This window comes from Engystomops pustulosus, chromosome 9 (genome assembly GCF_040894005.1).
Source record: "Engystomops pustulosus chromosome 9, aEngPut4.maternal, whole genome shotgun sequence".
Lineage (NCBI taxonomy): Eukaryota > Metazoa > Chordata > Amphibia > Anura > Leptodactylidae > Engystomops > Engystomops pustulosus.
The window spans coordinates 78,040,476-78,067,763 of NC_092419.1; the positions used below are offsets into that span (position 1 = coordinate 78,040,476).

A 27,288-nucleotide genomic window follows, 5' to 3' on the forward strand; every position below is an offset into this window, starting at 1 on the left:
CTGGTATACCATGGAGGCGTACAATATTCTGTATAAACAATTCAGCTAATTCTTCAGCTGAAGGTAACTTTTTTAATGGAACAAAGTGTCCCATTTTAGAGAAACGGTCCACTACTACCCAAACCACTGTACAGCCTTGAGACGCTGGCAGATCAGTGACAAAGTCCATAGACACTTTAGACCACGGCCTGGTGGGAACTGAAAGCGGAAGAAGAGGCCCCTCAGGACGTCTCCTGGGAGTCTTTCCTCGCGCACAGACCTGACAGGCTTGGACAAATGCGTGCACATCCTTAGTCATGTGAGGCCACCAGTAACTTCTCTTCAAGAGATCCAAGGTACTCCGCATTCCCGGATGACCTGCCAACACCGAGCAATGCGTCTCCTCCAACACTCTCAAACGACAAGAAAGAGGAACAAATAATTTGCCTTCCGGAAGGTCTTTAGGTGCAGATCTTTGTCCTGCTAAAATTTGAGAGGAGAGGTGGGAGGAGACAGCTGCCAGCACAACCCCTGGAGACAAAATATTACTGTCAGTAGCCTCTGGAAGCTCAGGAGTCCCGAAGCTACGGGACAAGGCATCAGCCTTCACATTTTTTGACCCAGGTCGGTAGGTGACCACAAAATTGAAGCGAGAGAAAAACAAGGCCCACCTAGCCTGACGTGAGTTCAAACGTTTAGCAGTATCCAAATATACTAAGTTCTTATGATCCGTGAGCACAGTGATCGGATGAAGAGCTCCCTCCAAAAAGTGTCGCCAGACTTCAAATGCCCACTTAATGGCAAGGAGCTCTCGATTACCAATATCATAATTCCTCTCACAAGAGGAAAACTTTCTAGAGAAATATGCACAGGGCCTAAGTCTGGTGAGAGTGGAGGACCCCTGAGACAACACTGCACCAACTCCTACCTCGGAGGCATCCACCTCCACAACAAATGGTAGAGAGAGGTCAGGTTGAACCAAGACTGGGGCTGACGAGAATGCCGCTTTTAAAGTTTCAAACGCTGAGCAAGCGGCAGGGGACCAATTGTTCGGATCAGCACCCTTACGGGTTAGATCCGTGAGGGGTTTGGCGATCACGGAAAAGTTCTTTATAAAGTTCCGATAATAGTTAGCGAAACCTAAAAAACGTTGTAGGGCCTTAAGATTGGTAGGCCGAACCCAGTCCGTGAGCGCCTGAACCTTACTCGGATCCATCTGTACATCAGAGGGAGTCACAACATAACCTAAGAAGGAAACCTTCTGGACGCAAAAAACACACTTTTCCAGCTTAGCGAAGAGGTGGTTTTTGCGCAACCTGGTAAGTACTTGGCGGAGGTGTTGCTGGTGAGAAACCATATCAGGAGAGAAAATCAAAATATCGTCTAGATAAACCACCATAAACACACCGATGTAATCATGAAAGATGGAGTTCATAAACCCTTGAAAAACCGCTGGGGCATTACTCAAACCAAAGGGCATAACCAGGTATTCAAAGTGTCCCAAAGGTGTATTAAATGCGGTTTTCCACTCATCCCCTTCCCGGATCCGAATCAGGTTATAAGCCCCTCTGAGATCTAATTTGGAGAAAACTTGGGCCCCAGAAACCTGATTTAAGAGATCCGGGATCAAGGGGAGAGGACCTGAGTTTTTTACCGTTATCTTGTTTAATTCTCGATAATCAATACACGGCCGTAAACCACCGTCTTTTTTCTCAACAAAAAAGAACCCGGCCCCAGTGGGCGACTCAGAAGGACGGATATGTCCGATTGCCAAACTCTCATCAATATAACTCTTCAGTGCCTCCCGTTCAGGTACCGACAGGTTATATATACGACCCTTTGGCAATCTAGCATCAGGAAGAAGGTCAATTTTACAATCAAACTCCCTGTGAGGAGGAAGTACTTGGGATAAGGGTTTTGAAAACACATCTGAGTAATCAGAGAGAAAACCTGGAAGACTCTGATCTTCCGCCACTACTGTACATAATGAAACTCTGGACAGGTGATCCTTACAGTGAGGACCCCAATGAACCAGCTCCAGAGTTTCCCAATTGATTACCGGATTATGGATCCGGAGCCAGGGTAGACCAAGAATGACATTTTCAGACAGGTTTTCCATAACTAGGAAAGAACACCATTCTACTGTCAGGTTCGCTAGGGAGAATGCTGGGACTTCTGGTGGTGCCAGCAGCGTTCTCCGAACCCCGGCGCGTGTCCGCGCAAACTCCACCTCTCGTCCTGGGCAGCGGCTGCTAAGATCTCGCGCTGTCTAGGAGTGGCTGGGACTTGAACCTCTGCTTGGTGCCTGTTGTTCTGCACCGTGAGGGGTTAATTCCCAGATGCTGTCCAGCTCCTATCAGGTTCTGGAGGTGGAGTTCTGGCTGCATAAATTGCAGCTTCACTAGTCACCTGTGCCAGTGTTTCTGTTAGGATTGGGTACACAAAAGACAGGGGATAGTGTGCCCTGAGCTTGCCCCAGCCTCTGTCCCTTCCTATAGCCCCCCCACGCTAAACCGTGGGGCGACTACTTGAAGACTCGGAATACTCTGGTTTAAGTGCGGGAAGGGAAATACAAACAGACTGACGAACATAAAACACAAAAGAATCGTAAACTAGCCGGAGTCACAACGGGAGGGTACGTCAATAGCAAAGTCAGTAAGCAAATAGTCAATGTCAAAAACTAGCCGAGGTAACAACAATACAGATACAGAGCAATACAACCTAGTGCAGCAAGCAAGTGGAGAAAGAGATTTCAAACACTGGCACAGGTGACTAGTGAAGCTGCAATTTATGCAGCCAGAACTCCACCTCCAGAACCTGATAGGAGCTGGACAGCATCTGGGAATTAACCCCTCACGGTGCAGAACAACAGGCACCAAGCAGAGGTTCAAGTCCCAGCCACTCCTAGACAGCGCGAGATCTTAGCAGCCGCTGCCCAGGACGAGAGGTGGAGTTTGCGCGGACACGCGCCGGGGTTCGGAGAACGCTGCTGGCACCACCAGAAGTCCCAGCATTCTCCCTAGCGAACCTGACAGATACTGTACAGAATTACAGGGGTGCAGCAGGAGATCAGCACTGGGGGATCCCCTCCAGGAGAAGCCCCTGCTGAGAAGGTCACTGGGTGCAGGGTGTCACACACCTGGGTGCTGCTGTGAGTGTTATCTTCATTCTGGGATGTGGGAGAAGAAGAGAGGAGCTTGTAGCAGGATCACATGTAAGTGCCCGAATCTAACATTACGCCGAAACTGCACCAAAACTGTGTTTAAGTAAAGTGATTAATAAGAGGCAGGAAATTACCTTATCACAGATGGTTGTAGCTTGTGATAATTCTGGAAAACGGTGCGCCAGAATTTAGGCGCAACTACTTCACTTAGGCGCACAAAAGTGATAAATGTGGCCCTTTCTCTCTTATTCCCTTTTATTTTGTGATAGTTTTTTCTTGTTGGGAAAATTGACTGATACGATGAACATTCGATCCTCTTCGCCTAATGTGACTACACCGCGACCAGAACATGTCCATAAAGTTATATGTAACACCAAACACACACACATGTTCTGGAATAAAGTTTTTATTTCACACCATCCTCCATTATTTACACCTGACGTTCTCACTCTCATTCTTATGAAGCACGGAGGGTTCTGTTATTGTGCAGCTAATACAATGGCGCATATCTAAAAGTGACTTTTATTATCTCATTAGAGAGGTTTAGACTGTCTAAAAATGTCTAGCTGAAAAGCAGATATCTAGTTATTACAGTTTTAGTGCTATTATGTGGATTTATTTATGTGAACATATCAATAGGGCACATTTGTGAACTATACACATGTCCATGCATTACATTTAGGAGATGTGAAGGTAAACATTTTCTGTTTGGATCAAATTTTTTGCCATCAAAGTCAAATTTTAAGTATTTTTTTTAATAAAATGTTTCAATTTTAATCAAAATTGCATGAAGGCGCCTATGTCTATAAACTCTTTGATGCAATTTTGAAAATGGGGCAAGTGTCTGCTTTCAGAAAATATCGGTCCTTCTCCCCAATGGGCCTCACAGTCTAATCAACCTACCAGTAATTTTTTGGAGTGTGGGAGGAAACCGGAGGACCCGGAGGAAACCCACGCAGACACAGAGAGAACATACAAAATCTTTGCAGATGTTGACCAGCGCTGCAAGGCTGTAGTGCTAATCACGGAGCCACCATGCTGCCCATAAATCTCCCTATCATCTATCTCCTATAAAATTCTCCCATATTACAGTTTGTTTTACCATACTAAAGGGAGCCTCTTGCTGACTGTGACTGGTCATAAAATAGTTTTATTTTGGGGCCCCACTTTTAATTTTGCCCAGGGCCCCACTTTGTCTAGAACCGGCCCTGCCTGCATGTTATGCACAATATTATTTCACCTATATGGTGGGGAGCTCGAGCGTGTATGGACTGAAAGCATATAGCATAAAACAGAAAAGAAGAGACGCCGGCTCACCCGTTCCAACGGTGTGGATGACTTATCCGAACTCCAATTCACGGCAGGTGCTTCGGAAACTGGCCTCCGTCCACAGGCCCAACAAACGTGGAGAAAAAAGCAGATTTGAATCCAGCACTCTATGCCAAACACGGAGACGGTCCAATGTAGAAAAAATGTTCCTTTATTGAAGATAAAATCATGCGGACACACATAGCTGATTGTAAGGGATCAACGCGTTTCGGCAGAAGCTGCCTTAGTCATGATCTGATATACACAGTAGAACATGATGCTTTTAAAATAACCCGCTTCATGACCTCACGAGTCAGGTGACCAATGTGGGAGGGGTTACACACGTCACAGAATCATGTGATGCGGTGTCAGACCTCATGAACCTGAAATCGAGAGGTAGAAGAAATCCGGTAATAAAAACACAATGTAAACATTGCAAGATGACAGAAGGGACTCAAGTCATGGCATAACAAATAACATATTGGAAAGATATACAAATAGCATCTAAGGAGAAATATATGGACCTCTATAACAATCGCTCGGGGAGAAAAACGCACAGGTAAGTAAAAACAGGTCATTATTCACATTGTTAAATCATAGGTGTGCAAACAAGCGTAATAGTATAAAGTGAAATATTGTGATGATATATCATGTACAAAGAGACTGCATAAACATAACACTTATAAAGTGCCAGAATGTAAACATACGGTAAGTTTCCGTGGTGATCAAAGAATGGATGCACGTATCAAGACATCTATGCAGACATATAAACAATCGCTCAAAAAGAAAATGCAATTTCGACAACTCCAATATATACGGAGAGGAAGAATTTAATCGCACAAATTTTTGATTGCGAATCCTCCGCTGACAACCCACTCTCAGAACATTTTTTAGAATGGGACTCTTTATCCAAACTTACAGAAAAAGAAACAAAGATTTGGTGGGACTCTGAAACTTTGACCTCATACATTAATAAAGAAATGATTCCCAGAGGCCTGAGAATCAAAAAGTTACCTACCACGATATATTCTGACAAATTTTTAGAAACATGGCAAGCCATCTTGAGTGAATGTTCGTTCAAACTCATGAAATTGATTGTTTCACATGAGCAAGAGACACTAAACAAATTGAATGTGGAGATCAATGAGTTAAAAACCACTCTGCAAAGTACTTCTCCAGCACCTGTGTTTGAGGAACACATGAACGAGATCACTATTAAAATCAAGAGTATTGAAAAAGATATAGCAGAGGTTAAAAAGAGAAAATTCCAGAGAGACTTTATTGACTATAAGAGGAATGAGGTCTACACGTGGAGAAGACGTGAACTTGATAACGACCAAAAACAAGGAGTGCCTGGTGACACACCGAAATCTATCCTTAAAAAAGGCAGATCCAAGAGAAGATATAGGAGATCTTACAGGAAAGTGAATTTTTCAGAAACAGACGATTCGGATGGCAGTTTATCTTCGACACCGTCTAACTCCAATGATAGGAACACAACCAGAAATATAGGAAGAATGAATACTTCCACTTCTCTACAACATCAAATTATTCCACAACCGTCAAAAAACGGGGCAGACGGGCAGGAAAGAAACATAGAAAAAACGGGCACTACAACCCGGTTTCAGAAGAAACTACAGAAGTGACACATTCAGTCATAAATCTGTCTAGTTACATCTTAGACGAAAATCAAATCTCGTTGTTAAGTAAAGGACTTAATTTCTCTCCAACATGTAATTTTGATTTATTTAAAACGATACTAGATGTCAACAAATTAGCCAGAAACATCACGGTTAAAAAGCATTTTTTTGATACTAGCATAGAGGAGGCTAATACATGTATGCAGGATGTTGTGTCAAATGACTATATTACAGAATTATCTATACCCAGTTTACATACAAATTTTTCAGAACAATGTAATATTTTGTGTATGCGATCTTTAATGTGCGGTGGTTCTGAAGCCAATAATGTTGTTAACAAAAATTTTTCTGTTAAAAATCCTGATTTTTATCCAGTGGGTTCACGCCCACCTATACTGGATAGATTTCAAGAGATTGTGGAGGGCGAGTTAATTAAACTACATAACGAAATAGGTATCCAACAATCACACTCTCACCATAATTTATCTAAGGGTGAATTTTCAGCACTTAAGAACCTTAAAGATAACACTGATATCACTATTAGAAATGCGGACAAAGGTGGGGCGGTGGTTGTCCTAAATTCCTCTTTGTACAGAAAACTGAATGTAGCCATGCTACAAGACCAAACTACCTATAAACAACTAAATGGGGATCCTACACAGGGCAGTCAATTAGAACTGAAACGACTCTTAAAAGAAGGGGTATACATGGGCATTTTAACACAGAAGCTGGAGGAACATCTATATGTTGAACATCCGGTTACAGCGATTTTCCACTCTCTACCGAAAGTCCATAAGGACACATTCCCTCCTCCTATGAGGCCAATTGTGGCTGGTATTGGAAGCCTAGGAGAAAAGCTAGGAGAATGGCTTGATATGTATCTCCAGTCCCTTACACACGTTACTCCCAGCTTCATACAGGACACGAAGCACATCATACACACCATGGACAATTTCGAGTGGAGTCACAACTATAGTTGGGCCACATGTGATGTGGCTTCATTGTATTCCTCCATCCCTCATTCAATGGGTTTATTTTTTCTAAAGAGACATCTAGACATATACAGCACATATGACGAACATCTGAAAACATTTCTACTGATGGTTACTGAATTTTTGCTGAAAAATAATTTCTTTATTTTCGATCGTGTGTTTTATTTGCAAGTGGAGGGGGCCCCCATGGGGGCTAAGTTTTCCCCCTCCCTTGCAAATATCTACATGTCCCAATGGGAGGAGTTACATATTTTTTCGGACACCAACCCATATTCTCAATCTATTGTATGGTTCGGTAGATTTATCGACGACTTGATATGGGTCTGGGGAGACTCAAAGGATAGATTTTTTGAGTTCGTTAATTATTTAAACATCAATGAAATGAATTTAAAATTTACCTCAGAGTTTGGAGGAAATTCAATTAGCTTTTTGGATATTACCCTCATTGGTACAGGAGATAGGGTATCAGTCAAACCTTTCAGAAAGAAAGTCTCAGGAAACACCACCCTGCTAGCTACTTCATGTCATCCCCAACACGTCATTAGAAACATCCCCTATGGGGAAATGATAAGACTACGCCGAAACAGATCAGGACTTTATAACGGAGAGACAAAACCTAGGTCAACGACTAAGAACCCGCCGGTATAAAAACAAAGATATAGCTATAGCGGCCAAGAAAATTAACAATGTTTCACAAAAAGCATTATTGGATATGAGTGAAAAGAAACATATCAGGGAAGTAGGGAAACAAATGGTGCCATTCATTACATCGTATAGTAATCAATATTCCCAAATAACAAACATTATCAAAAGATTTATCCCAATGCTTATTCAAGATCCCGTCTTACGAGAAATTATATCCCCTGGAATAAAATATATTGCCAGAAGAGCTCCCACTCTAGGTAATAGTCTTTCTCCAAGCCTCTTCCTCAGTGAGGACAAGAAAAAACCCACTTGGTTAAAATACAAAGGTAATTTTAGGTGTGGACATAAACAGTGCATAGCCTGCGACTTCATTAAAACAGGAGACACTGTTACATCGATGCATACAGGCACATGTCACAATATTAAATCCTATATTAACTGTAATACCTCCAATGCTATTTATGTAGCTTCTTGTTTGAAATGTAACAAACAATACGTAGGACATACAGCTGGTCCTTTAAAAATTAGGATACGTAGGCATCTATCTGACATAAGCAACAATTCGGTAAATGTTTCTTCTATTTCCAAACATTTCAGAGATTGCCACAGTAAACGTACTGATGGCTTCTCTTGGACTGGCATAGAGAGAGTATACCAACCTATTAGAGGGGGAGATATTAAACGCAAGCTTCTCAATCGAGAGACTTTTTGGATGTTCACCCTAGCCAGTCGCCAACCAGAGGGCTTAAACAAAAGATCTGATATTATATTAACATATTAATAATATCCTCTTTCCCTCTGGAGGTACGTTTTTTATTTTGTTATCGGTTCATAAACATTTCCCTTTTTTTATTTGGTTCATGCTAGCGCATTGTTCACGTATCATGTGTTATCTGTAAACAACTTACATTATTCTAACATTGTTTATATATCTACATAGATGTCCTGATACGTGTATCCATTCTTTGATCACCACGGAAACTTACCGTATGTTTACATTCCGGCACTTTATAAGTGTTACGTTTATGCAGTCTCTTTGTACATGATATATTATCACAACATTTTACATGTACCTCATTTAGGGATTATCACAGAGACTTACCTGTGGTTGCTATTTGATGCACTTTATACTATTATGCTTGTTTGCACATCTACGACTTAACAATGTGAATAATGACCTGTTTTTACTTACCTGTGCGTTTTTCTTTTTGAGCGATTGTTTATATGTCTGCATAGATGTCTTGATACGTGCATCCATTCTTTGATCACCACGGAAACTTACCGTATGTTTACATTCTGGCACTTTATAAGTGTTATGTTTATGCAGTCTCTTTGTACATGATATATCATCACAATATTTCACATGTACCTCATTTAGGGATTATCACAGAGACTTACCTGTGGTTGCTATTTGATGCACTTTATACTATTACGCTTGTTTGCACACCTATGATTTAACAATGTGAATAATGACCTGTTTTTACTTACCTGTGCGTTTTTCTCCCCGAGCGATTGTTACAGAGGTCCATATATTTCTCCTTAGATGCTATTTGTATATCTTTCCAATATGTTATTTGTTATGCCATGACTTGAGTCCCTTCTGTCATCTTGCAATGTTTACATTGTGTTTTTATTACCGGATTTCTTCTACCTCTCGATTTCAGGTTCATGAGGTCTGACACCGCATCACATGATTCTGTGACGTGTGTAACCCCTCCCACATTGGTCACCTGACTCGTGAGGTCATGAAGCGGGTTATTTTAAAAGCATCATGTTCTACTGTGTATATCAGATCATGACTAAGGCAGCTTCTGCCGAAACGCGTTGATCCCTTACAATCAGCTATGTGTGTCCGCATGATTTTATCTTCAATAAAGGAACATTTTTTCTACATTGGACCGTCTCCGTGTTTGGCATAGAGTGCTGGATTCAAATCTGCTTTTTTCTCCACGTTTGTTGGGCCTGTGGACGGAGGCCAGTTTCCGAAGCACCTGCCGTGAATTGGAGTTCGGATAAGTCATCCACACCGTTGGAACGGGTGAGCCGGCGTCTCTTCTTTTCTGTTTTATGCTAAATTCTTTACAGTAGGTATAATTTTATTATCGCACCACACCTCCGACTTCTCGCTCCCAAATAGCCGCAGCCCTCCCATTAATATACAATACAGCAGGTCCTTATACTGTTCAGTAGGCCTCAGCACAGTGCAGGTCTGTCTCTGCACCCTTCTCTCAGTGAATTGTACTCCAGGTACTCCCTGTGAATCTGATTATTATGTTCATGCCCCGTATGAATTTAAAGAGTATTACTGACTCCTTAATGATTAATGAAGCTTTCAATAGCCTCCCTTGGTAATTAATGTAGTGTTAAGTCTCTCACTCTTAAAAAATACATTTTCTAAATGCCCCACCTTATTATTTTACATGTGGCAAAGTGTCCTGTTTCATTACCACCAAGACTTCTACCAAGATAATAAAACAAACAAAAAACAATCAAATGATTACTCACCGGCCGGCCCAATGGTTTTATCCCCTTTTCATACTTCCCTGGGAGTGCACAGTCAGACGTATCTCTGCCTGTGTTAGAGTCACAATTCTCAGGATTCGGGATGCGTGGATCCACTGGACCACCACGGGAGGTGGTACTAGCCGAAACCTGGGACCAGAGTCAAAGTGACTGCCGCAAAGCGGGATGGACTTGCTGCGACAGGGTACCAACAGGTCGTTCCACAGGTGCGACTAGCCCGCGGTGGCAGCCGAGGTCAAGGTACCTTAGCAGGAGACAGTCACAGGGTCAGGCGGCAGAGATGCAACTTCAAGTCCAATCCGGGGTCAGCAACTGGAAGTCCAGGCAGATGGGAACGGGCACACAGGAACTCAGGAGCAGGAACACGCGGGAGCAGAAACGCAGGATACACAGGAATATCGCTGGGGAGCTTTTTCTAAGGCTGCGAGGCACAAAGATCCGGTAGGGCAGTGATGGCGAACCTTTTAGAGACCGAGTGCCCAAACTACAACAAAGACCCGCTTATTTATCGCAAAGTGCCAACACAGAAATTTAATTTGTGATATATACTCCTTTCTCTGTCACAGTTTTCATTTATACCAGCCCCTGAGTACACCAATAAAGCAGAAAATAGTCCCAGGTAGAGCTGTCACTTTAAAATAGCTCTGTGCACAGCAAGTCCTGGGCTGTCTGGGACTGCAGGAAGATACCTGGAGTCATCTCTGGTGATGGCCTGAGTGCCCACAGAAAGGGCTCTGAGTGCCACCTCTGGCACCAGTGCCATAGGTTAGCCATCACTGCGGTAGGGTGTGATGGGAGAGGCAGGTTTAAATAGCCTTCTGGGAAAATGGCCAGCGGCAATTAATGGTGTGCTGGCCCTTTAAATTTTCTGTGCGAGGACAGGAATCAGGAGCCGGGTCAGGTGAGTGGCACTGGTGCTGCGCCCACCGGCCACAAGGGGCACGGGTGAGCCCGCGACCGCAATATGGGTCGCAGGTATACCCTTGATAGTACCCCCCCTTCGGCCTCCCCCTCCTCTTGGGCTGGAGAAATCTCTGCTGGAGATCATGGTCCAGGATGTAGTCCTCGGGCTCCCAAGAGCTCTCCTCCGGCCCGAACCCCTTCCAGTCAACCATGAAGAACCGCTTACCCTTCACAGTCTTCATATCAAGGATCTCCTTTACTTCATAGATGTCACAGAAGTCAGCCACAGGAGCAGGAGGAGATACATCCCGGGAGAAGCAGTTCAGGATGACAGGCTTTAGTAGGGAGACATGGAAGGAGTTTGGGATGCGCATGGTGGGAGGAAGGCGCAGCTTGTAGGACACACCGGATTGATGCGAGTCAGGACTTCGAAAGGACCCAAGGATCATCGATAACATGATTATTAGGTTAAACAGTGAACGCCAAAAAAAAGAAAGGAAAAAATCCAATACAGATTTGATGCTTTTTTACTCCTGACCTCCAAGAAAAGTTCCTAAATTTTCAACAATAGGGGATACCAACCCCAACATGGTAGTACTGGAAAAAGCTTCTCATCCTGCAAAAAAATACCTTCACATGGCCCCAATAACAAAAAAGTTAACATTTTATAGCCTACAAAAGGAGCTAATGAGAAAACTAAACTAAAATCCTGGTAGTTGCAGGGAGCTCCTTCCCTTCTGCATCTCGCTGTGCCGCCATAAAACAAGTAACGGCCACTCTGTACTTTGCATAACAAATTGTAAGATGGGTTTTCTCTTTATCTTTTGGAAATGTGTAAATTTTAGGGCTGAATGAACGTATAACCGACAAAATTTGACCATTCTAAATTTCACCTCCATTTTGATTTCATTATTATGAAGATTTCAAGGGGTTAACAATCTTCCTAAAAGCCGTTTCTGATGGGGTGCAGATCTGTGGGGTGCAGATTTGAAAATGGGTTGATTTATATAGTGGTGTTTTAATGCTAAACATTTAAAATTTCATTCAAAACGGTAATTATCCCCAAAATAATCAATTCTGAAACTATGGAAAATCGATATTTGATTTGTAAGCCGCGCAAAATCAAAATAAATTATCCAGACATTTAAAAAATTATGAAAATGTAAAGTAGACAAATGTTATTCAGCAACTTATTTAGGTGGTAAATCATTCTGCCTGATGATTTTTAAAAAATTCATCATTTTTACTTTTTTTGTAACTTAAACAAAATTTACTAAATTCACTAAAATGAAGTACAAAATGTGAGGAAACAACAGTCTCAGATAAGTAACAGTGTTCAAAAGTTATAACCATATAAAGCGACAGAAACTCAGAATCCCAAAAATGGGGCTGAGCCTTTAGCTACAAAATGACTGCATTCTTAAGGAGTTAATAACATTTCCTTGGAGGAGAATTGAATAATAGAGCAATTTTGCAATTATTTTTTAATAACAAATGTTACACATGTTTTTTAATTCTGTGTGTCAGCATGTAAAGCAACTTATGCATACTTTATGCCGCTAACTATACTGGTAAAGTTGATACTGACCCAGTGATACCCTTTATGTTTTTTTAATTACTTTGTTTTTTGTTGTACGGTAAATAATTGTTTAATTATAATTTATTTTAATTTAGTAAACTTTCTGCCACATTTTACTACGGTCTACCAGAGGAATTAAACTTGCATTTGCTTAATCACTTGCTTCAAATTGCACTATATCGGCCACTACGAGCCAGGCTATTGGTTCCAGTCTTTTGCATGTATAACTTGAATTTCGGACGCTGTCTTGTCAGTAGCTTGAAACAAAGCGTAAATATCTGGTGTTTACTTACCGGTCCCGTTGCGATCCCCACCGTGCGTTGTGCGACGGGGATTCGGGTCTGCCGCGATTCACTAAGATCGTGCGTCCAATTTCCTGCATGTGTCGCTTCCCCCGCTGAGGTCTGCTGGAGTTCACCTTCTTCTTCCCGCTGGATGTGAGTGCTAATCTTGCGACACAATTTGCCGGTTTGTCTGAATCAGTCGGGTTGTCCAACGTCCACGCCCCCCCCCCCCCCATAGCTTCCATCTTCTAAAATCTACTTGTAAAATTATGCTAATGAGCGTGATGTGCTACCCCAATCCCTCTGTGATCTGATTTTACAGGCTGTTGCACTTCCCCACAATGAGCACTTCCTCAATCTTTCTAAATCCCAATAAACAAACCATGAGATATTTCACTAACTTTTATGAATAATTTCAAAATATATTTATTTTGCTGTGGCTTTTTTGGTTATTTGTAAATGTTCTTTTTTAACTATCCCCTTTTTATTCTTAAATATGTCTTGTTGGTGCAATTAGCCTGGAATCTGGCAGTACGTAATCAGGATTCACTGTTAATGATGCAAGACTGCTTCCTACTTTCTTATAAGGTACTAAACCAATCAAAGCTGAGCTTTCATTTTCCTACTCTCACAGTTTTCATAAATGAGGCTCATTGTGAATTATCTAATTGTATTCTCTTTCACAGCTTTCATTGTTCTGCCCATGTGACAAGACAGTGTTAGTAGCTCAAAAGTCTTGTTTAATAATGGCAGCATCCGTTGACCTTGAAATGGCTAGAAATGCCACTTGCCACAAGGAGCAGGTAATAAAATGAAAAAAAAAGTTTAAACATTTATTTACATTACCTATTTTTCGGACTATAAGGCTCACATAAAATCCTTTGATTTTCTGATAAATCAAAGGTGAGCCTTATAGTCCAGTGTGCCTTAGGCTATATTCACACTGCCGTTGCCCGCCCGTACCGTAGCGGGCAACGTCAGTGCACGGGGAGAGGAGGAGGAGGTGAGCGCAGCTCACCCCCGCCCCTCTCCATAGGAAGTAATGGCGCACGGCGCCGTACTACGGGTAAAGATAGGACAGGCCCTATCTTTTTCCCAGGTACGGAGCGGTACGGTGCCGCACGTGTGCTGCACCGTACCGCTCCCGTAGGGCGCCGTGCGCCCATTGCCATCTATGGAGGACATATATCGGCCGTATATACGTCCTCCATACGTTAGTGTGAATGTAGCCTTATATATGAACCGTACTCACAGACAACAGCTGCCTTGAACTGTGCACAGGTCTGCCAACTGCTGGTCATTCATCCTTATAATCCGGTGTGCCTTATATATGAACCTAGACGATTTAGCAGGCATTTATTGATGGTGCACCTTATAATCCGGTGCACTTTATAATCCGGTGCGCCTTATAGCCTTTAGGAAGCTTTTAATCTGTTACAACAATACAAGTATTTTATTTTTGTTGATGGCTGTGAATATCATTTAGAGACTGGGAAAAAAACAAACTTTGCATGAATGACCTGTCATTTAAGGGCAATAGAGCCCCTGTAAGCAGATAGAGGAGAGGGGAGGCAATGTTTCTGGGATGGGTTTCCGGGATGTAAAGCAAACTGGTGGTAAGTGTATACTTCAACTTTGTAATGTGTCTTTACATTCTGCGAAGATTCATGTGTCTGATTTTCCATGTGACCTCTCCTGACTGGATTTAAGTCTTTTGATGCAATGTCAACTATTGCTACACACAAACCAGATAGCTAGTGAGGACCTAATATTCAGGGGCAGAAAATCAAGTCTTGAAGCTACATAGTGAAATTATGAAACTTTTTCAGCAGCCTCAGCAAGGACTTTTTGGAGGGACTTTTATTCCAAAAATTGATTTGTCACTTGTTACTACCATAAGGGTCAAAGCTTTATAATAGAGTTTACAAGCGGATATTTAGTTCTAGCCCTTTTTTCATTTCTTTACCTCACATTACTTTTGTTTTTTATTATTGTATGTGTCTCCAGGTTCAATTACTCATGAAATCACTGGAGAATATTAATTTGTGTCAAGAGCTTTGGATCATTTTACAGTCTACAGGTATATATACTGTAGCATTTTAACACATTGGGGCTCATTTACTTACACGGTCCGAGGAGTTCACAGAAAGTGCATTGTCCAACTATAATGCACATCTGCCGCTATTCTCTAAGATTGTGCACCCAATATCCTGCATGTGTCCCTCCCCCTCTCAGGTCCGCCAGAGTTCATCTTCTTCTTCGTGGTGCATGTAAGTGCTTGATCTTGCGACATAATGTGAAACTTAAATCCCCCGTTAAGTCCGAATAAGTCAGATCGTCGGACGACACGCCCCCGATTTCTGACGTATGGAAGTAAGCCCAGCTGCGCCACAATCTAATCGTGTTCAACACAATCCCAGCGCAAACCCTTAGTAAAAAGGCCCCATTCTGTTGGTGGACTGGTGGTCTGCAGAATATGGAGTTTGGAAAACTGAGCCCATCTTTGCATATAGTGCTATGTAAAGTTTCTAAGATCAATTGCTGTGTGAAAAATGTTATTGATCCCACTTGTAAATGTTTAATCCATCTGTACTGTATATTCTTTTTAACATTTTTCTTATGTTCAGGTGCATTTAATACAGACCCTACTGAGACTATTTTACTTCTTTATGAGTTTGAAGCAAAGGCAAAATTAAATGACCCAGGACTGGGAAATGTTCTTGATTCCTTATGGAATTTGCCCAATCTGGACACTAAAACACTAGAATCCATTGCATGTAAGTATAAATGGAAATCAAATGCGATGAGGTATACGAGAAAAGCTATGTTCTATGTTTACCTCCTGTTGATAGAAATCTGTCCATAATCTTGTGATGGACATTCAGGTGCACAAGGCTCCTCTTACTCTCTTAAGGAGGCTGAGTGGGTAGCAAATAAGCTCCGGCACCAGCTCACCCTGAGCTGGTGCTCGGTATTGCCTTCTTACACCTACCACTTCAAGTGGTAGGTTTCCTTTAAAGCTCTCCGGCTGTTCAGACACTGTTCAGTACTTTCATAGCAGATTAAAGAAGCAATGGAAAAACCACAAATGCTTCCTCTCACTGCGGTAAAAATCCAGCTGCTATAGGTAGTGTGCCCTGAACACGGGAGTCTGAGGATGCACTGATCTGAGCTCATCTGTACCCCCATCACTTTTATTGGCATCCTTTTTTACAATTATGGGGAAAAACCTCATGGTAGACCCCCACTAAGACTCAACACCCTGCATTGGTCAAGCCTGGTATCAGGCATTTATTTGCACGGAAAACCGTCTCACAGAAGTCATCAGAGGCGGCTACCATTACATATTCCCAAGATGAATGCCTTTTGTAGAGAGCTTCAACGTCTTCCCCCTCCAGAAGACAAATGGAACGATTCTCACCTCCCAGCAATACAGCTGGACCTTCCTCTCCAGCAGTTATGACTCCAGCTGCCCTACCAGCTCCATGCATCCACCACCAGGACACCGCCATTCTATCTGCTTCATCTCCTAAGACGGATGCTTCTCCTCAGTTAGGCCAGCCACTTTCATTTGCCAGGGGAGGGATGCAGCAGAGCCCTGCTACGCCAACACACACACACCGTGCGCCAGACACCAGCACACTGCTGTTCCACTTCCCTCGTTGCCTGCAAATCAGACTTAATCACAGCTATGCTTTCCACCTCCACCTGCCCTGGAGTGCACTGGAGTCATGTGGATCCCTAAACTTGCAGGCTTCTATGCCTGCTGACGTGCCCATGGAGTACCTGTTGTGTAGCCATATAACCAGACAGTTGCCAACCTACACACCGCAATCACCTTAAACATAACAACACACATGAATCTTCTTATTTCTGCTTATCTTATTGTATTTTATTTTTTAACAGTAACACAATGCATAGTTTTGTATTACCTTAATCCATCTTATTTAAGAAGAATGTCCATACATCCTATCCAAGCAGATGCCCAAACAAAATGTCCAAATACTTGTAATTCTAGTTTCTTAGAATAGGTTCCACATTGGTACCCAAAGCAAATCAATAGAGGACTAAGGCCCCTTCCACACTTGCGTTGCAGATCACGTCAGAGTCTGATCAGGGTGCGATCAGGGTTTGGTCAGTGAAAAACGCACATTTTGCATCAGAGTTCAATCAGTTTTCAGTCAGTGTTTGTTCAGTGTCTCAGTTTTTCACGCGCGTTTTTAATGCAATTTCAATGCGTTTTTCACACGCAGAAAATGCGAGTGAAATGGACTCAGGACTGAGCTCTATTTTTTCTATGGCAATTGATGCGTGAAAAACGCATTGCACTTGCATTGCACTTGCAAGTGTCTCAGAGTGCAATGCGTTTTTGATGCATCTCCATAGACTTGTATGGTGCGTTTTTCACGCGCGTGACTTGCAAAAGTAGAGCATGTTGAGATTTAAACGCGCGTTTAAACCGCGCGTGTGCGTGTGAAAAAAAGTGCAAGTCTGAAAAGACCCATTTGTTACAATGGGTCAGAGTGCAATGCAAGTTCTGCGCGTCAAAAGCACACGCAGAAAACGCGCGTGAAAAACGCAAGTGTGGAAGGGGCCTAAGTGTGCCAAGTGTTCGTGGCTACGTTTTCGGGCTCCATTCCTTTCTCAAGCATTCTCACTCCACTGCTCAGTCGCCTTAAATACTCTATACGTGTTCTATCATATTTAACAAGGTTTCTAAGGCTCTCTTATTATTGCACAGCTTAAAGGGGTTGTCCATTTTCAGCAAAAATTTATATGGTTTGTGTTAGGAAAAGTTATACAATTTTCCAATATGTTTCCCTTATCAATTCCTCACTGTTTTCTAGATCTCTGCTTGCTGTCATTATAAAGGAAGCTTCATTGCTTACTTCTAGTGGATAGAAATCTGCCCATGGTCATGTGATGTCACACAGGTGCACGGCTCATTATTATCAAAGAGAGTAATCAGAGCTGTGTGCTATATAATGATTCGTGCAGCTGCTTGTCTATCACATGACCATAGACAGATTTCTGTGCACTGGAAGTAAACATAGAAGCTTTCTATAGCAGGACAGCAAGCAGAGATCTAGAAAATCGTGATGAATGGTTACAGAAAGTATCCTTACAGAAACAATATAATTTTTTTGCTGAAAGTGGACAGCCCGTTTAAATCTTAGAGACTGATAAATATAATTGTATGTGCACTTACTAAGGGCTTAATTATTTACAAAACCACAGAAAAGTTACAACACTTGTTCATTCCCTTTGGACTTATTGTATTCAATGTAAATATCCAGTATGCTTCTTAATTTAATTTGTTTGCCATCACTGCCTTTGATTTCCTCTAGTACGTGCCATATTAAATGGGTTTGCCCATGAAAGAAAGTTCTCAAATTTTAATAGTGAAGCGTTTACACAATAAAGATCATTCTTAACCCCCATAATTAAAATTTGGCTGATAGTGGAGTGTACATGCCGAAATGTAGCCACAAGCATTTGGCAGACTTAGTCCTTCTCTGTCGATTTGCTTAGTGTACCAAAAATGTATTCTTAGAAGCCAGAATCACAGATATATGGATACACCACATGCCACCACAATTATTATGCAAATGATAGTTATCTCTTATTTTCCTAGATGGTCAATGTAAATGACAGCCAGTACAATATGTCTTCACCCTTTAGAGTATAGATTAAATTTTTATTGAACCAGCCCCCCCCCCCCCAATGTAAAGATTGAAAATGGTTATTTGATGAATTTGCAACATTAGAAGGTCACATTTACGGATATCAAAAGCTATCTCAATCCAAAGCATCCTAACAGGCCCAGCTACATGTAAATCAGGGATCCCTCTTTGATATCATGTTCACAATTCTTGTGAGTTTTAAGTTTTTGAGGAGTTTCTGCTTGGGAGGCAGTTCACATTGAAACAACTGCTCTGGGAGGCTATTCTGACATGTAAATCTTGTAAACAAATTTGAAGAAGAAACTCTCCCAAAACTCGCAAGTTCAATGTATGCAAGAATTGTAAAGGGTTCCTACGTTAACACGTAACCTGCCTGTTAGGATGTTTTAGATTTGAAATTTTGATTTAGATTTAATTTTGATTTATACTAACGGATGATGACTTTTATTATACTGTCATTTGCATCGACCATTTAGCAAAATCAGAGATATAATTTGAATAATAATTTGGAACGTGGTGTATTGTATGAACATTCGCTTGGATAGAATGCATGGACATGAGTAAGGCTCTGTATAGCTTAACCCCTTAAGGACGCAGCCTGTTTGCAGGTTAAGGCTCGCAACTTTTTTTGGAAATTTGACCAGTGTCTCTTCCTGTGGTAATAACTTTTCAACGCTTTAAGATATCTCTGTGATTTTGAGATTGTTTTCTCGTGAGACATTGTAGTTTATGTTAGTAGTGTCATTTCAGTGATCCGTTCCTTTTTTGGGGGGTAAAAATTCAAAAATTTAGGAAAAATTTGAAAAAAATGACTATTTTCAAAGTTTCAAATGTTATAATTTTTAGACAAAAAGTGATACCACAAATTTTTTTTGATAGAAACCTTTTGCCATTGGTCTTCTTTTTATATCCATAATTTGTTTTACGTTTCCATTATTTTTATGGATGTGAGAAGGTTTGAAGTTTTAGTAGCAACTTCTCAGATTTTCTTGAAATTTGAAAAATGCGAACTTTTTGGTGATCAATTCAGTTTGGAAGTGCTCTATAAAGGCTTATGTACTATATACCCCCACAAGTAACACCAATTTATGAACCTAACATCTCAACCTATTCAAATCAGCATTTAAGAAGTCTGTTAACCCTTTAATTATTTTTCCGGAAGCATATGAAAATGGAGTGGAAATTTTGAAATTTCAATTTTTGATTTCAATCTTTCCAATTTAGCCCTAAAACGGATACATTCAGAAGGAATTTGAGGTAAATATATATTCCTAATTTCTTGCCCTGCTTCTTCCGAGTACGGCAATACCAGACATGTGGATGTCAGCTGCTGTTTCCCCGCACATCGATGTCCAGAACAGAGTTAGCGATACCGGGAATTTGGAAGGCCAATTTGGCTGCAAATATTTTGTGGTGCCACAGTGTAATTGAAGAGCCCCTGAAGTAAAAGTACAATAGAAAACCCCCCAAAATGTCACCATTTCGGAAACTAGACCCCTCAAAGAATTTATCGGTGGTTGTGGTGAGCATTTTAACCCCCGACACGCTGGTCAAAATTGAATGCAAAGTAAATGGTGCAGAGTAAAAATTGTGTTTTTATCTCAAAAATGTCATTTTAGTGCCTCATATACTGTGCCCAACCCATGCCACTTTAGACAAACACCCCAAAAATCATTCTGCGGGTTGTCCCGAGTACAGCAATACCACACATGTGCCAATAATTTACAGACTGGGCGCACAGAAGGGATGAGAACGGAAGGAGTGAAATTTTGATTTTCCAGCTCCGTTTTCACATGTTTGGATTTGGAGTGCCATGTCATGTTGGCAGGGCCCGTGAGGTGCCAGTGCAATAGAAACCCCCAATAAATGATACCATTACGGAAACTAGACCCCTCAAAGAATATATCGGTGGTTGTGGTGAGCATTTTAACCCCCGACACGCTGGTCAAAATTAAATGCAAAGTAAATGGTGCAGAGTAAAAATTGCGTTTTTATCTCAAAAATGTCATTTTAGTGCCTCATATACTGTGCCCAACCCATGCCACTTTAGACAAACACCCCAAAAATCATTCTGCAGGTTGTCCCGAGTACAGCAATACCACACATGTGCCAATAATTCACAGACTGGGCACACAGAAGGGATGAAAACGGAAGGAGTGAAATTTTGATTTTCCAGCTCCGTTTTCACATGTTTGGATTTGGAGTGCCATGTCATGTTGGCAGGGCCCGTGAGGTGCCAGTGCAATAGAAACCCCAATAAATGATACCATTACGGAAACTAGACCCCTCAAAGAATTTATCGGTGGTTGTGCTGAGCATTTTAACCCCCGACACGCTGGTCAAAATTAAATGCAAAGTAAATGGTGCAGAGTAAAAATTGCGTTTTTATCTCAAAAATGTCATTTTAGTGCCTCATATACTGTGCCCAACCCGTGCCACTTTAGACAAACACCCCAAAAATCATTCTGCAGGTTGTCCCGAGTACAGCAATACCACACATGTGCCAATAATTTACAGACTGGGCACACAGAAGGGATGAAAACAGAAGGAGTGAAATTTAGATTTTCCAGCTCCGTTTTCACATGTTTGGATTTGGAGTGCCATGTCATGTTGGCAGGGCCCGTGAGGTGCCAGTGCAATAGAAACCCCAATAAATGATACCATTACGGAAACTAGACCCCTCAAAGAATTTATCGGTGGTTGTGGTGAGCATTTTAACCCCCGACACGCTGGTCAAAATTAAATGCAAAGTAAATGGTGCAGAGTAAAAATTGCGTTTTTATCTCAAAAATGTCATTTTAGTGCCTCATATACTGTGCCCAACCCATGCCACTTTAGACAAACACCCCAAAAATCATTCTGCGGGTTGTCCTGAGTACAGCAATACCACACATGTGCCAATAATTTACAGACTGGGCACACAGAAGGGATGAAAACGGAAGGAGTGAAATTTTGATTTTCCAGCTCCGTTTTCACATGTTTGGATTTGGAGTGCCATGTCATGTTGGCAGGGCCCGTGAGGTGCCAGTGCAATAGAAACCCCAATAAATGATACCATTACGGAAACTAGACCCCTCAAAGAATTTATCGGTGGTTGTGGTGAGCATTTTAACCCCCGACACGCTGGTCAAAATTAAATGCAAAGTAAATGGTGCAGAGTAAAAATTGCGTTTTTATCTCAAAAATGTCATTTTAGTGCCTCATATACTGTGCCCAACCCGTGCCACTTTAGACAAACACCGCAAAAATCATTCTGCGGGTTGTCCTGAGTACAGCAATACCACACATGTGCCAATAATTCACAGACTGGGCACACAAAAGGGATGAGAACGGAAGGAATGAAATTTTGATTTTCCAGCTCCGTTTTCACATGTTTGGATTTGGAGTGCCATGTCATGTTGGCAGGGCCCGTGAGGTGCCAGTGCAATAGAAACCCCCAATAAATGATACCATTACGGAAACTAGACCCCTCAAAGAATTTATCGGTGGTTGTGGTGAGCATTTTAACCCCCGACACGCTGGTCAAAATTAAATGCAAAGTAAATGGTGCAGAGTAAAAATTGCGTTTTTATCTCAAAAATGTCATTTTAGTGCCTCATATACTGTGCCCAACCCATGCCACTTTAGACAAACACCCCAAAAATCATTCTGCAGGTTGTCCCGAGTACAGCAATACCACACATGTGCCAATAATTCACAGACTGGGCACACAGAAGGGATGAAAACGGAAGGAGTGAAATTTTGATTTTCCAGCTCCGTTTTCACATGTTTGGATTTGGAGTGCCATGTCATGTTGGCAGGGCCCGTGAGGTGCCAGTGCAATAGAAACCCCAATAAATGATACCATTACGGAAACTAGACCCCTCAAAGAATTTATCGGTGGTTGTGCTGAGCATTTTAACCCCCGACACGCTGGTCAAAATTAAATGCAAAGTAAATGGTGCAGAGTAAAAATTGCGTTTTTATCTCAAAAATGTCATTTTAGTGCCTCATATACTGTGCCCAACCCGTGCCACTTTAGACAAACACCCCAAAAATCATTCTGCAGGTTGTCCCGAGTACAGCAATACCACACATGTGCCAATAATTTACAGACTGGGCACACAGAAGGGATGAAAACAGAAGGAGTGAAATTTAGATTTTCCAGCTCCGTTTTCACATGTTTGGATTTGGAGTGCCATGTCATGTTGGCAGGGCCCGTGAGGTGCCAGTGCAATAGAAACCCCAATAAATGATACCATTACGGAAACTAGACCCCTCAAAGAATTTATCGGTGGTTGTGGTGAGCATTTTAACCCCCGACACGCTGGTCAAAATTAAATGCAAAGTAAATGGTGCAGAGTAAAAATTGCGTTTTTATCTCAAAAATGTCATTTTAGTGCCTCATATACTGTGCCCAACCCATGCCACTTTAGACAAACACCCCAAAAATCATTCTGCGGGTTGTCCTGAGTACAGCAATACCACACATGTGCCAATAATTTACAGACTGGGCACACAGAAGGGATGAAAACGGAAGGAGTGAAATTTTGATTTTCCAGCTCCGTTTTCACATGTTTGGATTTGGAGTGCCATGTCATGTTGGCAGGGCCCGTGAGGTGCCAGTGCAATAGAAACCCCAATAAATGATACCATTACGGAAACTAGACCCCTCAAAGAATTTATCGGTGGTTGTGGTGAGCATTTTAACCCCCGACACGCTGGTCAAAATTAAATGCAAAGTAAATGGTGCAGAGTAAAAATTGCGTTTTTATCTCAAAAATGTCATTTTAGTGCCTCATATACTGTGCCCAACCCGTGCCACTTTAGACAAACACCGCAAAAATCATTCTGCGGGTTGTCCTGAGTACAGCAATACCACACATGTGCCAATAATTCACAGACTGGGCACACAAAAGGGATGAGAACGGAAGGAATGAAATTTTGATTTTCCAGCTCCGTTTTCACATGTTTGGATTTGGAGTGCCATGTCATGTTGGCAGGGCCCGTGAGGTGCCAGTGCAATAGAAACCCCCAATAAATGATACCATTACGGAAACTAGACCCCTCAAAGAATTTATCGGTGGTTGTGGTGAGCATTTTAACCCCCGACACGCTGGTCAAAATTAAATGCAAAGTAAATGGTGCAGAGTAAAAATTGCGTTTTTATCTCAAAAATGTCATTTTAGTGCCTCATATACTGTGCCCAACCCATGCCACTTTAGACAAACACCCCAAAAATCATTCTGCGGGTTGTCCTGAGTACAGCAATACCACACATGTGCCAATAATTTACAGACTGGGCACACAGAAGGGATGAAAACGGAAGGAGTGAAATTTAGATTTTCCAGCTCCGTTTTCACATGTTTGGATTTGGAGTGCCATGTCATGTTGGCAGGGCCCGTGAGGTGCCAGTGCAATAGTAACCCCCAATAAATGATACCATTACGGAAACTAGACCCCTCAAAGAATTTATCGGTGGTTGTGGTGAGCATTTTAACCCCCGACATGCTGGTCAAAATTAAATGCAAAGTAAATGGTGCAGAGTAAAAATTGCGTTTTTATCTCAAAAATGTCATTTTAGTGCCTCATGTACTGTGCCCAACCCATGCCACTTTAGACAAACACCCCAAAAATCATTCTGCGGGTTGTCCCGAGTACAGCAATACCACACATGTGCCAATAATTTACAGGCTGGGCACACGGCAGGGGTCAGGAATAAAGAAGCACAATTTAGGTTTTCAAGCTTCGTTTTCACTAGATTGGTAATGGGGGGTACCCCCGAGGTACCAGTACAATAGAAACCCCCAAGTAGTGAACCTATTTTGGAAAGGGCACCCCTCAAAGAATGTATGTAGGCTTGTATGAGCATTTTAACCCCCAACACGCTGGCCAAAATTGAGTGCAAAGTAAATGGTGCAGAGTAAAAATTGTGTTTTTATCTCAAAAATGTCATTTTAGTGCCTCATGTACTGTGCCCAACCCATGCCACTTTAGACAAACACCCCAAAAATCATTCTGCGGGTTGTCCCGAGTACAGCAATACCACACATGTGCCAATAATTTACAGGCTGGGCACACGGCAGGGGTCAGGAATAAAGAAGCACAATTTAGGTTTTCAAGCTTCGTTTTCACTAGATTGGTAATGGGGGGTACCCCCGAGGTACCAGTACAATAGAAACCCCCAAGTAGTGAACCTATTTTGGAAAGGGCACCCCTCAAAGAATGTATGTAGGCTTGTATGAGCATTTTAACCCCCAACACGCTGGCCAAAATTGAGTGCAAAGTAAATGGTGCAGAGTAAAAATTGTGTTTTTATCTCAAAAATGTCATTTTAGTGCCTCATGTACTGTGCCCAACCCATGCCACTTTAGACAAACACCCCAAAAATCATTCTGCGGGTTGTCCCGAGTACAGCAATACCACACATGTGCCAATAATTTACAGGCTGGGCACACGGCAGGGGTCAGGAATAAAGAAGCACAATTTAGGTTTTCAAGCTTCGTTTTCACTAGATTGGTAATGGGGGGTACCCCCGAGGTACCAGTACAATAGAAACCCCCAAGTAGTGAACCCATTTTGGAAAGGGCACCCCTCAAAGAATGTATGTAGGTTTGTATGAGCATTTTAACCACTAAGGTGCTGGCTCAAATGTAATACAAAGTGAGTAGTGCAGAGAAACAATTGTATTGCAATTTATCAAATATGCCATTGAAGTGACAAAAGTATTTTGCCCAACTCATGCCACTTTAGACAAACACCCCAAAAATCATTCTGCGGGTTACCCCGGTTAGGGCAATACCCCATAGGAGGCAATAATCTGTAGGATGGAGACACGACAGGGCTCAAAAGGGAATAACTTGTTGGAGCACAGACATTGTACTTTTTTTTTTCTTTTTGGCATCATGAAAGATTTGTAGATGGCAATAGGGGCCAGTACAGTAGAAACCCCTAAGAACTGACCCTATTTTGGAAACTACACCCCTCCATGAATTAATCTAGGGGTATAGTTAGCATTTTAACCCCACAGGTGGACCCCTGAAAAAGTGCATAATGGATAGTGCATAGTAAAAAATATCCATTATGTCATTTTGTGCCCAGCTGCTGCCACGGGAGACAAACACCCTAAAAATCATGATGCATGTTTTCCCGGGTAAAGCATACGGGACAGTAATCTACAGGCTGGGCACATGGCAGGGCTTAGAAGGGAAGATGCGGCATGCGGCATGATGTATAAGCTGTGCGTCAGGGTAACAACAGGGTACTCTAAAAATCCAGGGATGTATGATAAATTCGGAAGCAATCTTTCATACATAACCCTGGTTTTTCTGGGCATGTCTCACAGTGATGAATGGTGTCCTTCCTAATGCCATTTTTGGAGCACACCCTGCACCTCTTTTGTGACCTTCCCTTGCTGGCTGATTGGGGAACTACTCCTGGAAAGTGCTGCCCTGGTACAATACGTGATGTGGCCTCACTTCCAGATGTGCTAGCACTCTCCCCTTCCTGGTCTCCAAAAAGAAAGTACTTTATTACCACCTCTTGAAATTCCAGGAAAGTTCCCCTCTGGCCGGCATATCGATGCAGCACATAAGCATTATACAATGCCATCTGCATGATGTGCACGGCCAGCTTCTTGTACCACACCCTCGACTTCCGCATGGCATTGTACGGCTGAAGCACCTGGTCAGACAAGTCCACCCCTCCCATGTATTTATTATAATCTAAAATACAGTCTGGCTTGGGGGCTTCTGCACTGGCACCTCGTACTGGGACAGGGGTGGTGGTGTGCTCATGTATTGTGGTTAATACAAGGACCTCTCTCTTGTCCTTGTACTTAACACACAGTACAGAGTCGCTGCATAGTGCCCTGCTTTCGTGCCTTTTAAGTTTTTGCCCAAGCAGCGACTTAGGGAGACCTCTCTGATTTCTGCGTACAGTGCCGCATGCCGCAGTATTTCTGGAAGTGAGGCACTTGAACAGGGTGGTGCTGGTGTAGAAATTGTCCAGGTAGATGTGGTATCCCTGGTCCAGCAGTGGGTGCACTAAATCCCACACTATCTTCCCTGTAACACCCAGGAAGGGGGGGCATTCTGGGGGCACTATAGTGGAGTCCTTCCCTTCATATACCCTGAACTTGTATGTGTACCCTGATGAACTTTCGCACAGCTTATACATCTTCACACCATACCTTGCCCTCTTATTGGGCAGGTACTGGCGGAATTGAAGTCTCCCTTTGAATTGTACCAGGGACTCGTCTATGCTCACATGTTTGGCGGGAGTATATGCCTGGGCAAACTTGGCACTAAAATGATCTAATATGGGCCTGACCTTAAATAACCGATCATAACTGGGGTCACCTCTGGGTGGGCACTGTGTGTTGTCAGTGTAGTGCAAAAACTTATGGATGGCTTCAAAGCGCATCCTGCTCATTGCCATGCGGAACATGGGGGTGTGGTACAGTATGTCTGTGCTCCAGTAGTCCCTGATTGAAGGCTTCTTTACTATCCCCATAAGGAGTATTATGCCCCAATACTTGTGCATCTCTGCTGCAGTGACAGGGGTCCACCTGTAGGGTTGTGCATAAAAGGACGTGGGGTTTTGGGCAA

At 42.3% G+C, this 27,288-nt stretch overlaps 1 protein-coding gene across 10 annotated transcripts in view; it reads left to right on the plus strand.

Annotated features, from left to right (window-relative positions):
- Positions 1 to 27,288, plus strand: part of TEX11 (testis expressed 11) — a 285,428-nt gene that overhangs the window by 206,487 nt on the left and 51,653 nt on the right. For all 10 annotated transcript variants that reach the window (XM_072125893.1, XM_072125894.1, XM_072125897.1 and 7 more), the window contains 4 exons: positions 13,534 to 13,604; positions 13,703 to 13,819; positions 15,024 to 15,096; positions 15,644 to 15,793. In XM_072125893.1, the coding sequence (XP_071981994.1) occupies positions 13,534 to 13,604; positions 13,703 to 13,819; positions 15,024 to 15,096; positions 15,644 to 15,793 (411 nt within the window). The remainder of the gene's footprint in view (positions 1 to 13,533; positions 13,605 to 13,702; positions 13,820 to 15,023; positions 15,097 to 15,643; positions 15,794 to 27,288) is intronic.